Source organism: Corythoichthys intestinalis, chromosome 8, assembly GCF_030265065.1.
Source record: "Corythoichthys intestinalis isolate RoL2023-P3 chromosome 8, ASM3026506v1, whole genome shotgun sequence".
Lineage (NCBI taxonomy): Eukaryota > Metazoa > Chordata > Actinopteri > Syngnathiformes > Syngnathidae > Corythoichthys > Corythoichthys intestinalis.
Genome location: NC_080402.1, coordinates 50,185,829 through 50,199,637, shown reverse-complemented (window position 1 = coordinate 50,199,637; position 13,809 = coordinate 50,185,829). Strand labels below are relative to the sequence as shown.

At 38.7% G+C, this 13,809-nt stretch overlaps 1 protein-coding gene across 5 annotated transcripts in view; it reads left to right on the top strand.

Moving 5' to 3' along the window:
* Window positions 1-13,809, top strand: part of LOC130920272 (sodium channel and clathrin linker 1-like) — a 75,477-nt gene that overhangs the window by 643 nt on the left and 61,025 nt on the right. For 3 of the 5 annotated variants that reach the window (XR_009064130.1, XM_057843361.1, XM_057843364.1), the window contains exons 1-9: window positions 976-1,039; window positions 1,905-1,951; window positions 5,435-5,533; window positions 5,701-5,762; window positions 5,932-6,061; window positions 6,472-6,594; window positions 8,158-8,223; window positions 8,375-8,445; window positions 8,595-8,685. Coding sequence is in view for 4 of the 5 variants with exons in the window: in XM_057843361.1 (XP_057699344.1) it covers window positions 5,495-5,533; window positions 5,701-5,762; window positions 5,932-6,061; window positions 6,472-6,594; window positions 8,158-8,223; window positions 8,375-8,445; window positions 8,595-8,685 (582 nt within the window). In the remaining variant the exon portion in view is untranslated. Of the gene's footprint in view, window positions 1-908; window positions 1,040-1,904; window positions 1,952-5,434; window positions 5,534-5,700; window positions 5,763-5,931; window positions 6,062-6,471; window positions 6,595-8,157; window positions 8,224-8,374; window positions 8,446-8,594; window positions 8,686-13,809 lie in introns of those variants that run through there. The other 2 variants (XM_057843362.1, XM_057843363.1) reach the window with 2 other exon arrangements.

The following is a 13,809-nucleotide window of genomic DNA, read 5'->3' as shown; positions in this document are numbered from 1 at the left end:
CTCCCTTGTACACCTTATTTTTCAGTTTATTGCTCCCTTGTACACCTTATTTTTCCTGTTTATTTTACACTATAAACTTATCTCTACAACTTCATTTCCTGATCAATGGTCTGTCTAATGTGATCAAATTGTGCATGATTTGACAAAACTGGAAAGATATCAGAGCACTTTTTTGCTTGGGAGTTGTTGTTTGACATTACAGCATTGAGAAAGAACAGCTGTCTCAAGCCCTCTGAATATTTAGTTGCACTGTTTCTTGTATGTATGGAGCTATAATTGCATATTGCTGATGATGGATGGCTGGTAATGCACAACACAAGTAATTTTTTGCACTAAAAAAAGCTTTTTATTCAACGTATGTGGAAAAAAAAACCAAAATAAACTATGTACAAGGGGACGGTGTGATAAAAAACAAAACATTTTTCATGTGGTGACATATGGACACTTCGCTCTTTTCCCGGAGCTATGTGTTGGAGTTGCTGCCGAAGCAATTTTTTCTTCTGCGGCTTCTTTGTGCCCACATGAGAGTGAGCCAATTCCTTTGCAAGACCCACCAAGAAGTCCACCTGTCTCTCTTGCCTTCCGTCGCATGCCTGATACAACACATACTGTATGTATTAAGTGCTGCCATGTCAATCATATTGTAGAACACGGCTACTGGCCATCTCAGTGTTCCTCCGTGTTTGAGAAAGCCAAGGGAGCCCTGGGTTTGCAAATATTCAAGATGCTAATTGCAGCTATCCAGATTGAACCCCGCCCCCTTCACACCTAGGCAGCGACTCCACGGGAGTGTGTACGGGGGTTCTCTGCTTGCTTGATTGCTTGTTTGAGTGGTCTATTGTTTGACAAAGCCAAGTAGTCAATTTGGTATCGGGGTCATATGACACTTTTCTCGTCTTTCTTTATAGCCAAAAAAAACCCCTAGGACTTCCAGTGAAAGAAGACTGAAGTAAAGTCACCCTACTTAACTCATTCACTGCCTATGCCAACCCCTGAGTGCAAATGGATTGGACGTCTATTGCTGTCAAAGGCACCCAATGTAAGTTGTGCCATACGACTTTCAGCAATGTTTCTGCTGTTCTTTATTTTCCTCTACTGTTTATTAGATCAGCATCCCTTCAACATTATTTTAGGCCTGACCGATAGCAGAATGTCATACATTCCTAGCATGTTTTGCGTACTTTGAATTGTACATGCTTGTGCATTAGATGGACAGAAAACACCATTTATCATGAAGAATCTTTGTTTAAGAAAATGGAAAAAATACAGAATTTCATTTTTCTTATGCGTAGTAGTGGTGGAAAATGTAAATAAAAGCCAGTATTTGCCAGTATGTGAAAGCACCGTTGTCAGACATTTACAAATACTCAGGACGACAATCAGATCACTCTGTAGAAAAACCAACTAAAAACTATGTTTTTTTCTTCTTCATAAAACAGTTGCATTTTGACTTTTTAAATGGATCTCACTTATCCTGAAAAGTTCTGATTGACTTATTTTGGATTGAATCATGTTTATATCGTGGTTTTTTTTTTTTTCTTCTTCTAATGAGCATTTTTTTCCATAATGTGAAATAAATGCAATCTTGGAAACCAGTGTGTTATTGTGGTTTATTTATTCAGCCATCTGTTTTTAATACCGTTTTACCTGTTTAGGTTTGAATGCAGGGTATGGAGTCAATCCACACTGAATTTGGTTGGAAGATGACTGCAAACTGGGCTGTATGGTTAGAAGTCAGTTGTGGGCGCAGCCCTGTTACTGAGCGGGAAACGAACCTAGACTGCCTGTGTGGAAGTCAGAACATACCACTAAATACCACTGTAGGCCATTAGTGGCTGGTGGCGGTGTATCTAAGTGACTAAAAAGATTGTTATTTATTATTAACAATTATTATTGTATAATAGGGGTTCCGACAAGGATTTGCAATTCCGGGAGCTGTGATATACAGAAGGTGAGCAAAACATGGCCAGTAACTCATCAGTCTTTCTACCCAAAAATAATTTGATTACACGCAAAAAAAATTGCAAGTAACTCTCAAAAATAAAAAACCCACACCAAAAATATTTATGCCATAAAATGTAAAACACAATTTCTTTCCAATTTAAATGTTTTTGGAAAGTTTGGTTGTGTATTTTGAGGTCACATTAAAGCAATTACAATGTCGTAAATATTTTTGCCACATGACCAGAACTGCGATTTTGACAGTTTAGTAGTTAACCCTTTCAGGGGCAGCGGTCACTACAGTTTAAATTGTATTCTTTTAATTCATTTCAGGCAGTTACATTCATTTTTACAAGTTTAGTTCTGCTTTCAACTGGTTACATAACAAGTAACAAAACTAACAAAACAAGACAAAAATTCCTGAAAGGGAGTGGGATGAAGAAAACATTAAATCCCACCCCGGATTCTCATTTATTATGCAAAGAAATATTTTCCTGCAACCTGTTTTTGCTTTAGGTAGTTACACAGTAGACATCTTTCCCAAAAAAGGTAAAGGAAAAACAATACCCACAATGGCAGTTTCTTCTGTCAGCAAAAAGAAATATTTATATTACATACAGTATATAGAGTACATAGCAGCAATGGTAATAGAACTACAAACACACAGTTAACAGTAACATAGAACATTGATGTACATTTAAGACTGTCCCTGAATACATTGTGACCAAATCAAATGTTTGGAGCACAATTTAAATATGTGAATATTTTCACACTGTTTAAGTTGTGAACTCAAACTGTTTATAATTACAGACACACAAAAGCTTTTGTGATTAAGAAAATGTGAACTCCCCGTAACCTCTTAATTTATGAGCTCGAATGGTAAAATGTTTTTCTAAATATGCAGGTAACATATTGTTAAAAGGTTTACACAGAACTACAGATTTGTTATAATCGACAAGATCTTGAAGTTCAAGCATTTTAGATTGAAGAAATAGTTCATGAATCATGGGTGTGTTCCAGAAACCCAGTCTTATGAATAATGCGAACTGCTTGTTTCTGAGGTCTATGACTAATGGATTTCTTGTGTTATGATAGGCATTCCCCATACTTCCACAGTGTGTAAAATATGTACATATACAGAGTGCATTCTGATCGAGTTTATATTTTAACTTTAATATTGAAAGGCTTCTTGAAATCTTGTTTTTCATGTGTCTGACGTTGGGTTTCCAGGACCGTTTGTTGTCAGTTATGACACACACACACACAATGTGCTTTCAACAACATTTTTAATTTGTACACCTTCAATACTAAATGATAATTCAGTATCAATTTTTACATTTCCAAAAATCATTGCTTTAGTATTATATATATTTAATGACAATTTATGTCCATCCATTCCTTAATTAATTTGTTATTTGTTCACAGTAGTTACAAGTTCGGTGGCATAGTCATTACTGTAAAAAAATATTAGTGTCATCTGCGAACAGAATGAGTTTCATTACTTCAGATACATTAAAAACATAATTTATATACGCATTGAAAGGTTATGCCCCAACACTAACCCCTGGGAAACCTCACATGAAATACCAAGTTTGTCTGATATATAATGGCCTGTTTTTACATAATGTTCCCTCCCCGATAAATAAGTTTCACCCAGTACCCAGCTACACCCTGAATGCCATAATTTTTTTACATTTTTCAGGTAAAATGGAATGATTAATTGTGCCAAAGGCATTTTTGCGGTCAATATAAATACCAACAGCATATTTATTTTTAGTCAAGTGCATTTGTAATTTCTTCTACTGCCTCAATTTTAAACCCATGTTGACCTGCATTTATTGTTTGATGCTTGTCAAAGAGCGTTTCAATCTAGAATTTGAAAGTTTTTTCTAAAATTTTTGAAAATTGAGGCAATAGAGAAATTAGTTCATAATTTATAAAATTGTCTTTATTGTTGCTCTTGAATCCTGGTATTACTGTAGGGGGGAGGGGACAACCAGACTGAAGTGATAAATCGCAGACATAAGGGCTTTAGAATGGATTATGGATATTTTATATCACTAACATGTTGATATCGCGATAATCCGTGGATGACTTACTTTTACATTTCAATACATTATTAATAATTTCCCATTCATCTGTGGCTGTGATGAACAGTGACGATGGATTTATTTAATTTGTTTTGTGACAGTTGCTCGCGATTCAAAAGTTGACACTTAAGACCTTGAACAGTTTATAGAGCAAGTGACTATTTATGGTTATTGCAAAAAAAAACTTAAGCAATAATATCAATATAAAAGTTAAAAAATATTAATAAACTTGCGAAAAGGGTTACATACTTTTTGCCAGCAGGTGGCGGCATTTGCCTCAATTGCCCTATGTTATTAAGCATTGATTGAATTTAATTAAAAACGTTTCACATGTTTGTACTGTAATCGTCAATGATATACCATGGCATATTTCCCCCGAATGTTTATAACCTCGTACTCCTGAGGTCTGCAATTTTTTGCAGGAAAGATTTCTCATAATAGGGAAAATCTGCTGCTGTCCTTGTGGTTTGGACTGAGGAGTTTGCATAGCTTGTAATCAACGCCCCTTGAACCAGCACATAATACAGGGTTGACTGTATTCGGCTTTAAACGCAAAGGCGACGTCACTATATTGCGGCTTTGTTATTAACCATAAAGATGACCCAATGAGCAAAACTAAAGTGATTACGTAACCAATACGTTTATCTGTCAGCTCGGCAAAAGGAAAATAACGACGGTCCTAAATCTGATTAGGAGAAATTAGGTTTTCAAATTATGGCAGTACTTGAGGGCAGGACTCAAACTACCGCCAGTAGTCTTCACACGAGCTATAAAAATCAGCCGTTATTTCATCGTACATTAAACTTGTTGAAGCATCTGATATTTTGTTTTGAAGAGGAAACGCAGATTTGCGTCGATTTCCTGCTTCGTGGTTGTCAGTTTGAAGGTCTGATAACACCCCTTCTGAAACGCCTGAGCAATCAGCAGTCATACCAGCATATATATTTTTTAACATTAAATATTTATTAATATTTACTACATTTTTAAGGTATGGATATAGAAGCAATTATTTGACTACTGTGGCAGGCTCCAGCCTGCTTTATAGCCGAAACTACACAAAATTATTTTAGTCATGTTCTATAAATTACTATTTTGCTGCTCTTGCAAATATTCAGGCACCTGGGAAAAATAATTCATTTAAACGTATTTACCTCCTTATTCTAAAATTTAGTTTGATACACTTTTATTTTGAGCGATTTTGTAATTGGTATTTAAGAAAAACAAGATTCAACAAAATAGAGGAACATATCCACAAGCTAAAATTGGATTGAAAACTCATATTGTCTATTTTATTTGAGTCATCAAATGAGAGAGCAATTTTAGGTGGTATTTAATAACTAAAATATTTTTAAATATATTTAGAAATCACTTTTGTGAGTGTAAGTTGCTTTTTTTTTTTTTAGGACAATAGTAATTTACCCAAGAACATGTTTCTGAATACATTTTCTCCAATTCTGGAATGAATGACCTTTGGAGACATTCTAATACAGCAGACTGAAGTGGTAAGAAAGCCTCGCTGCACCCAAAGCTATAGTATCAACTCTATACTTTAGCTATAGTATTAACTTTATACTTTAGCTTTGGGTGCAGTTTATAGTATAATGCTGAATTTGTTGTTTAATGTTAATCTGGGTGTCCATCACTAAAAACTTAATTCATCATTTTCTAGCAAAAGGTGGTCATGACAGATGTCCAAGTCAAGATGGAGAAAGATGTCGAGGTGCATGAAAGGTAGCAAAGGTTTATTTAATGATCTGTAAAATATGTCAAAAACTGTTTTATTTCAGTAATGTTCTTTGTAAAGTTGAAGAGTAAGAAAGAACAAACCCTGTCTCAATATGGATCCTGAATTTCCGATATGATTTTTGTCCTAAATTAATAGTTCATTGCATTTTGACAGGGCTCACACAAGTAAGTCAATGGAGAATGAGTTCCAGTCCCTCCCTAACACCTCAGAAGTGGAATTCTGCACAGTGACTGGAGAAGAACTTATTACCAACTACGACATACTAGTACAGCTCTTTAAGCAGGTCTGTATTCATGAGCTGGACTTAGACTTGACTTGCCAGAAATACGGTACATAAGTATTCATTTGTTTCTTTTGTTGCGCACAGTAGTTGTTGCGCACAGTAGAATATTCTACAAGGCTACAACATTAAAACTATTGCACAGTTGTGTTGATTTACTATAATATTATATCTGTGTGTACATTTTGGTTTACAAATATGGGCTCAAAGTAGTCAGTAGTCACAACTGTTCAGATTGAATTGACTTTTGAAAATCGAGATATTACCAAGCGTCATCAAGTATTTTTGATCTAGTTCAGTGGATATCATTAGTTTGAGCAGAGGTTCATAATATTGAGTGACACATGTATAAATGGATTTGAATGGTTTTCACGATAAAGTTTGTCCATATTGTGTGTTCTGTAATCAAATAGGAGCGCTTCCATGCCATGGAGATGTGGCAGAAAGCTACACAAGAGGCTAAACAATACCAGGAGCTCTTCCACAAAGCTTTCAATGATAGGCAGCAGGCAGATGCCATGACACAGAAGCTCAAGGTTTAATATGTTTAACTTACAAAATTAAGCCATTTGCAATCGTGTGAACTATCATAGAAATAAGGGAAGGTGGTGTGGTGACCATCAGACAGAGGTGGGTAGAGTAGCGTTACTTCAAAATAATATTACTCAAGTAAAAGTTGTCAACCAAAACATGTACTCAAGTACAAGTAAAAAAGTATTAGGTGAAAAGAATACTCAAGTAATGTGTAACATTCTGAGTAACTGCTTACAATGTTTGATTAAAAAAACAATAAAAAACAATGGTATTTCTTTTTTCTCAGCACAAATCTGTATAAACTGTTATTAAGATACTGTACTATAACCATTACATAATCAAGTTAAGCCAAAGAAATAGAAAAAAGTACATAATTGAATTCTGGTGTCAGAAAAAAAAAAATTCACAGAAAAGAATCATTTGTCCAAAGAGCATGAGTGCCCTCTAGTGGAGAAAATAGTTCCTAGTTTGAATAGTGAATAGTTCTATCGCAGTTTCTATTATGAAATTAAAGGGATCAAATCTCTGGTTTTCTGTGGTCAATCGGTGTAAAATGAAAACTGGGAGTGAGGTTAAATTCTGCACGTTTGAGTTATTTTGAGGGCTCTCTGTCAAATACTTAATTTTTTACTGCTTTAAAGACACCCCGTGATTGAACATGCCGAGCTTGAATTACAGAACAGCAAGCTTGAGTGTGTTTGGTATTATGGAGTCATGTGATTATTGATGCGACGTCTCATTGGTGAAACTGGTAGAGCTACTGTTAGCATCGCTGGCAAAAAAAAAAAAAAAAAAGTACAATCTAATATGTCGAATAAAGAGGAAAAATGTAACCACTAGTCTAGCCCAAAGTAGTTGAGTAAGAGTAGCGTTTCTTTACAAATATGCTCAAGTAAAAGTAAAAATTATGGCGTGGTAAAACTACTCTTCGAAGTACATTTTTCTTAAAAAGTTACTCAAGTAAACGTAACGGAGTAAATGTAACGCGTTACTACCCACCTCTGCCAATAGATACACAGAGTAACGTGCAGAAAAAACATCTTTGTGTTTATGTAGGAGTACGTGCATGTTGATACACAGTGCTGTGAAAAAATAATCCCCCCTACCTTATTTTTAATTTCATTTAACAAACTTGTCCCACTTAGAGTTTTCACAGATGCACTGTTTTTTTGTTTTTTCTTAATGTCATTTTATAATACTTTCCTGCCTCTTATTTATCATGAACCATGTTTGTCTTTGTTCTAAAGCACTTTGAGGACCTTTCGGGTTTTTGTAAAGGGCTATAGAAACACCACCAACACAATCTAAATAAATGTGCTGTAAAGTAAAAGGCAGTTTCTCTAACTAGGACACTATTGCCAAAGTTTTAAGGGAGAAAATTCCAATTCTATCTGGCACTAGGTGGGTGGTGGGGGGCAATGCCACCTGAACCCAATAACTGCTTGTTCGTGTTCCAGGCCAATCACCATGGTGATTGGTGTCGTCACCATCTTTACATTAGCAGTTGGTAAAAATGCCACTGAGATCTTTCATTCAAAATGATACAATTTCCCCTTTTCTCACAGAATCAACTCCATCAATTCACACAGCAGTCCCACAAACTCAAAGTTATCAATCAGGAAATGCAATTGGTGAGAAATATGTCAATTTAAGTTGTAGTCACAGTGCAAAATAGACGTTGAGTGACACTTAGCGGGTTGATTGAATAGATACTGTATGAGAGGAATTATATGGCAAAATATATGTCAGCTGTGGCACTAATGCATCTCTTGTCACATACAGACCATCAAGCATCTCCAAAAGACTGAGAAAGAGCAGATTGAAGAAATAGAGGATCTACACCATCAACTTAAGTAACTAAATTAATAACTGCCACTACATGAAAATAACAACCAAAGCACTACAAAACTGTAATGTGGTTGTGCTTTAGAATGAAAACCAATACTAATTAATTATTTGTATTTACAAAAGCAAGGCCACACTAATGCTCTGTATCCTGCAGAAAGAATAATTATGATTTAAGAGCTGCTCCAGACAAAATGGATGAAATGACTGAACAACGGCAATGTTTTGAGCAGCCGCTAAAAACAAAGGTGAAAAAATAGAAATATATATATATATATATATATATATATATATATATATATATATATATATACACGATATATATATATATACACGATATATACATACATATTGTTCTTGTCTGAAGGTAAATACTTTGCTAACATATTTTGGTAAGAAAAAAAATATTAATCATGCAAATTAAATGTGCTCAGTTATATGCAATGAATAAGAAAGTCTATATTAAACATTTGCAGGCACAGATTAAGTTTCAAGAAAGCCACATGGGAAAATTAGAGTTGCACTGAATAATTATTATTATTATTATTTTTTTTTTAATTTAGTCAACCTTGATCACTGAATCAGAATTACGTTTTTTTTTTTTTTTTTTTCTCAAATGCTTTTGAGTGTCAAACTTGTGGACGAGAATGAAATAGCAACATAAAAGGGCAATATTTTGCGGCCCCCATTTAGCATTCAATTCTATTGTTAATGTTGCATGTATGTATTATGTGATGTGCAATAAAAAATAAATACAAGTGAAAAAATATATGGGGGAAAAAATGTTTTTCTTTTTTCGAAAAATCCATAAATATTAAAAATGTAAATATTAAACATATCAAAATTATAAATGAATAGATAAATAAATAAATAAAAACATTTTTTGGCGCTTTTACTTTCAAGTCAAGCTCACTGTTATGTGTGTTTCTTAACAGAACACTTACGCAGGTCATTAATTTACCAGCTACAGTGGGGCAAATAAGTATTTAGTCAACCACTAGTTCTCCCACTTGAAAATATTAGAGGCCTGTAATTGTCAACATTGTTAAATCTCAACCATGATAGACAATGTGGGAAAAAAACAGAAAATCACATCAAGGTGGAAAATAAGTATTTGGTCAATACCAAAAGTTCATCTCAATACTTTGTTATGTACCCTTTGTTGGCAATAACGGAGGCCAAACATTTTCTGTAACTCAACAAGCTTTTCACACTCTGTTGCTGGTATTTTTTTTTTTTTTTTTTTTTTTTTTTTTTTAAACCTGTCCTGTTCAGCTGTTTGACACAGAGAATGGAAGTCTAAGTGCCCGGATTCTGAACAGTTTTAATGTTTCACATTGAGAGTCTGACATACTCCCATTGTGATCATTCAAAATACCTTTTTATTATGACAAAGCAGCGAACAGGAAGGGATTATGGGGGGACAGAAGAAAATAAATACAAGAGAAGAAAGAAAAGAAACACATACACAAACAACAACAAGAAATACATTGAACATCTAAACTAGTTACTAATATGCTGGTGCTATCGTCAGCGAGATGTATTTCCTGTTTACACCATGTGGGGGCCTATTGGCCAGTGAAAGAGGAGAATGGGGGTGGGGGTGTCTATAAGACTATAAGCTAAGTGATTGAAAGGGGTAGAGTGTACACAAATCAGTTCTGTGATCTAGAACCCAGTAATCGTGTGAATCTCTTATGAGTGAAAGCCCGTTGGCGACCAACCCTACGCCGCCGCATCGCCAATCCCGGCACCGGAACCCCCAACCCGAGCATGCCCTACCACATCCAGCAGCACGCAAGCCCCACCGGGCGCGCGACAGCCACGCAGACGGGCGGAGAGACCGCGCGGGCACCAACCCAGGGCCACGGCCCACACCCAGCCAGCCCGGGGAGGGAGGGTGGGCGGGGGGGTGGGGGGGCCATGCGCAGCCCATCCCTCCTCCAACCGCCCAGCAAAGGAGCCACCGTCCCCCCCCCCCCCCCCCCCCGGGACCCAGGGTGGTCCCCCAGGCCACCCGCGCGCCCATCAACCGGCCTTCAGGGATGGCAGGAGGGGACGCATCACCAACCCCATGCCTACACCCACCCCCGCCCGCCCACCCGGGCCACGAGCCACAGCCCCCCAACCGGCACGGCACGCCACGGGACCCCCAGCGGCCCACCAAGCCCCAGGCAAGGCAGGGTCCCCCGCCGGTGCAGGCGACACCCCGCTGATACACCGGCGCCCAGCCAGCGACCCGCGACGGCGCGCAGGGCGGACGCCCAGCCAGAGAAGAGAGGGGAAGGCGGAGGCAGGAGAACGCCCAGGGACTGCCACGGGGCGACGCAAGATCGGAGACCCGACCCCCCAACCCACTCCCGCGGCCGGCAGCCGAGGCAGAGGGGAGGCCACACCCCGGGAGCCACGCCATACAGAAAAAGTGTGGGACCCACCTACCACCCTATTACTGTGGCTGCCAGGTTCCCGACTGGCAGCCATCACCCAGCACCGTGATGGGGGTGTGAGGGGAGGGTAGTGCAATGTATGCATTAAAATAGGAGAGCTTGGCTTGGGGCAGTGGGACCGCAGCATGGAGTTTCTGTCCAGCCGCCCGTCCCACCGCCCTTTGCCAGAGCTCTCCTGTGGAGTATGATGTGTGTGGTGCATTTAAAAAAGGTGCAGGGATGGCGGGGCCCGTGGTGAGGAGGCAGCCGTGAGGCCCCCCCCCCCCCCCCCAGCAGGTCCCAACCATCCCACAACCTTGGTGTGTGGTGCATTAAAAACAGGGGGGAGTCGGGCTGGGACTGTAAAGCCCCGTCCCAACTCTCCCCGGAGAAGTGTATGAGCATGTAAGTGCCAGGGTGAAAAATATTTACAGTGCCGAAGTGAGAAGTGCGTGAGTTAAGAGGCAGGCTCCCGCGGGCGTGGCCCCGTCCACCAGAACCACCGGCCCCAGGGCGGAAGAAGCGTCAGGGCCCCGATCAATCCCCGCCCCAGAACACCCACGGCGTCTCCGCGACCGCCCACCCCCCTCCCACCCACCGAGCACCCACCCCGCACCCCGAGCAGAAAAACAGAAAATCACATCAAGGTGGAAAATAAGTATTTGGTCAATACCAAAAGTTCATCTCAATACTTTGTTATGTACCCTTTGTTGGCAATAACGGAGGCCAAACATTTTCTGTAACTCAACAAGCTTTTCACACTCTGTTGCTGGTATTTTGGCCCATTCCTCCATGTAGATCTCCTCTAGAGCAGTGATGTTTTGGGGCTGTCGTTGGGCAACACGGACTTTCAACTCCCTCCACAGATTTTCTATAGGGTTGAGACCTGGAGACTGGCTAGACCACTCCAGGACTTTGAAATGCTTCTTACGAAGCCACTCCTTTGTTGCCCTGGCTGTGTGTTTGGGATCATTGTCATGCTGAAAGACCCAACCATGTCTCATCTTCAATGCCCTTGCTGGTGGAAGGAGCTTTTCACTCATAATCTCTCGATACATGGCCCCATTCATTCTATCCTTTACACAGATCAGTCGTCCTGGTCCCTTTGTCGAAAAACAGCCCCAAAGGATGATGTTTGCACCCCCATGCTTCACAGTGGGTATGGTGCAATTCAGTATTCTTTTTCCTCCAAACAAGAGAACCTGTGTTTCTACCAAAAAGTTCTATTTTCGTTTCATCTGACCTTAACACATTCTCCCAGTCCTCTTCTGGATCATCCAAATGCTCTCTAGCGAACCGCAGACGGGCCTGGATGTGTACTTTCTTTAGCTGGGGGACACGTCTGGCAGTGAATGATTTGAGTCCCTGGCGGCGCATTGTGTTACTGATAGTAGCCTTTGTTACTGTGGTCCCAGCTCTCTGTAGGTCATTCACGAGGTCCCCCCGTGTGGTTCTGGGATTTTTGCTCCCCGTTCTTGTTATCATTTTGACGCCACAGGGTGAGGAGGGAGTTAAAAGTCCGTGTTGCCCAACGACAGCCCCAAAACATCACTGTTCTAGAGGAGATCTGCATGGAGGAATGGGCCAAAATACCAGCAACAGTACGTGAAAAGCTTGTGAAGAGTTACAGAAAACGTTTGGCCTCCGTTATTGCCAACAAAGGGTACATAACAAAGTATTGAGATGAACTTTTGGCATAGACCAAATACTTATTTTCCACCATGATTTGCAAATAAATTCTTTAAAAATCAAACAATGTGATTTTCTGTTTTTTTTTTCCCACATTGTCTCTCATGATTGAGGTTTACCCATGTTGACAATTTCAGTCCTCTCTAATATTTTCAAGTGGGAGAACTTGCACAATTATTGGTTCACTAAATACTTATTTTCCCCGCTGTATGTAACATCACGGTTGCCACCAGTGTTGTTTTTGGCAGCCCTTTTTATTTTCATCTTAGTCTTAGTCATTTGGGAGATAATACTTATTCGTCTTAGTCATATCTTAGTCATTTAAAAATGGGTTTGTCTTCGTCTAGTTTCCGTTGACGAAAACGTTGACTAATTTCGTCTAGTTTTAGTCAACATTTACTCGAAATGGTTTCCTCTGTGAAATTCAACTTTTAGTCCAAAAATAAATAAAGGTTTCCAACACTTTCAAATAAACATTGACAGATGAGCAGATATTGTAGCATCTACAAGTAAATTGCCAACTTCCTAGTAAAAATACACACTCAGCAGCAAAACAGTTTATTATTTTCAATTACTTATATCCACCTGTTCAGCACGTAGTGTGTGTTAAAAAAGTTGTGAGTTGAAGGAGACACTCACTGTTAGCTCTACGTAGTCTAAAGCTAACGCGAATGCTATGCTAATACTACGAGTTACATTCATTGTGTGATGATCACTAAGCACAGACTTTTAAAGGTTAAAGCAAAAATGCATTTTCTGTCTCGCCAAGATAACAAATGACAAAAAAATTACTGTGTTGCAAAACAAGACAGCCATTTTTGTCTCGTTCTCGTCTCGTCAAACGAAAACTCCTGAGAAAGGGTTTTAGCTCATTATCGTCTCTTCATCGTCATGAAAAAAATTGTTCGTCGACGAAATATTTTTGTGCTTATCATCGTTGACGAAAACAACACTGGTTGCCACAAGTCTTTACGACATTCACAGGTGTGATATATATATATATATGTGTAATATATATGTGTATATATTAGGGGTGTCAAACGATTAAAATTTGTAATCGAGTTAATTACAGCTTAAAAATTAATTAATCGCAATTAATCGCAATTCAAACCATCTATAAAATATGCCATATTTTTCTGTAAATTATATATATATTCTGTAAAATAAATTGTTGGAATTGAAAGATAAGACACAAGATGGATATATACATTCAACATACGGTACATAAGGACTGTAGTGGGCATTTCACTCTACTGT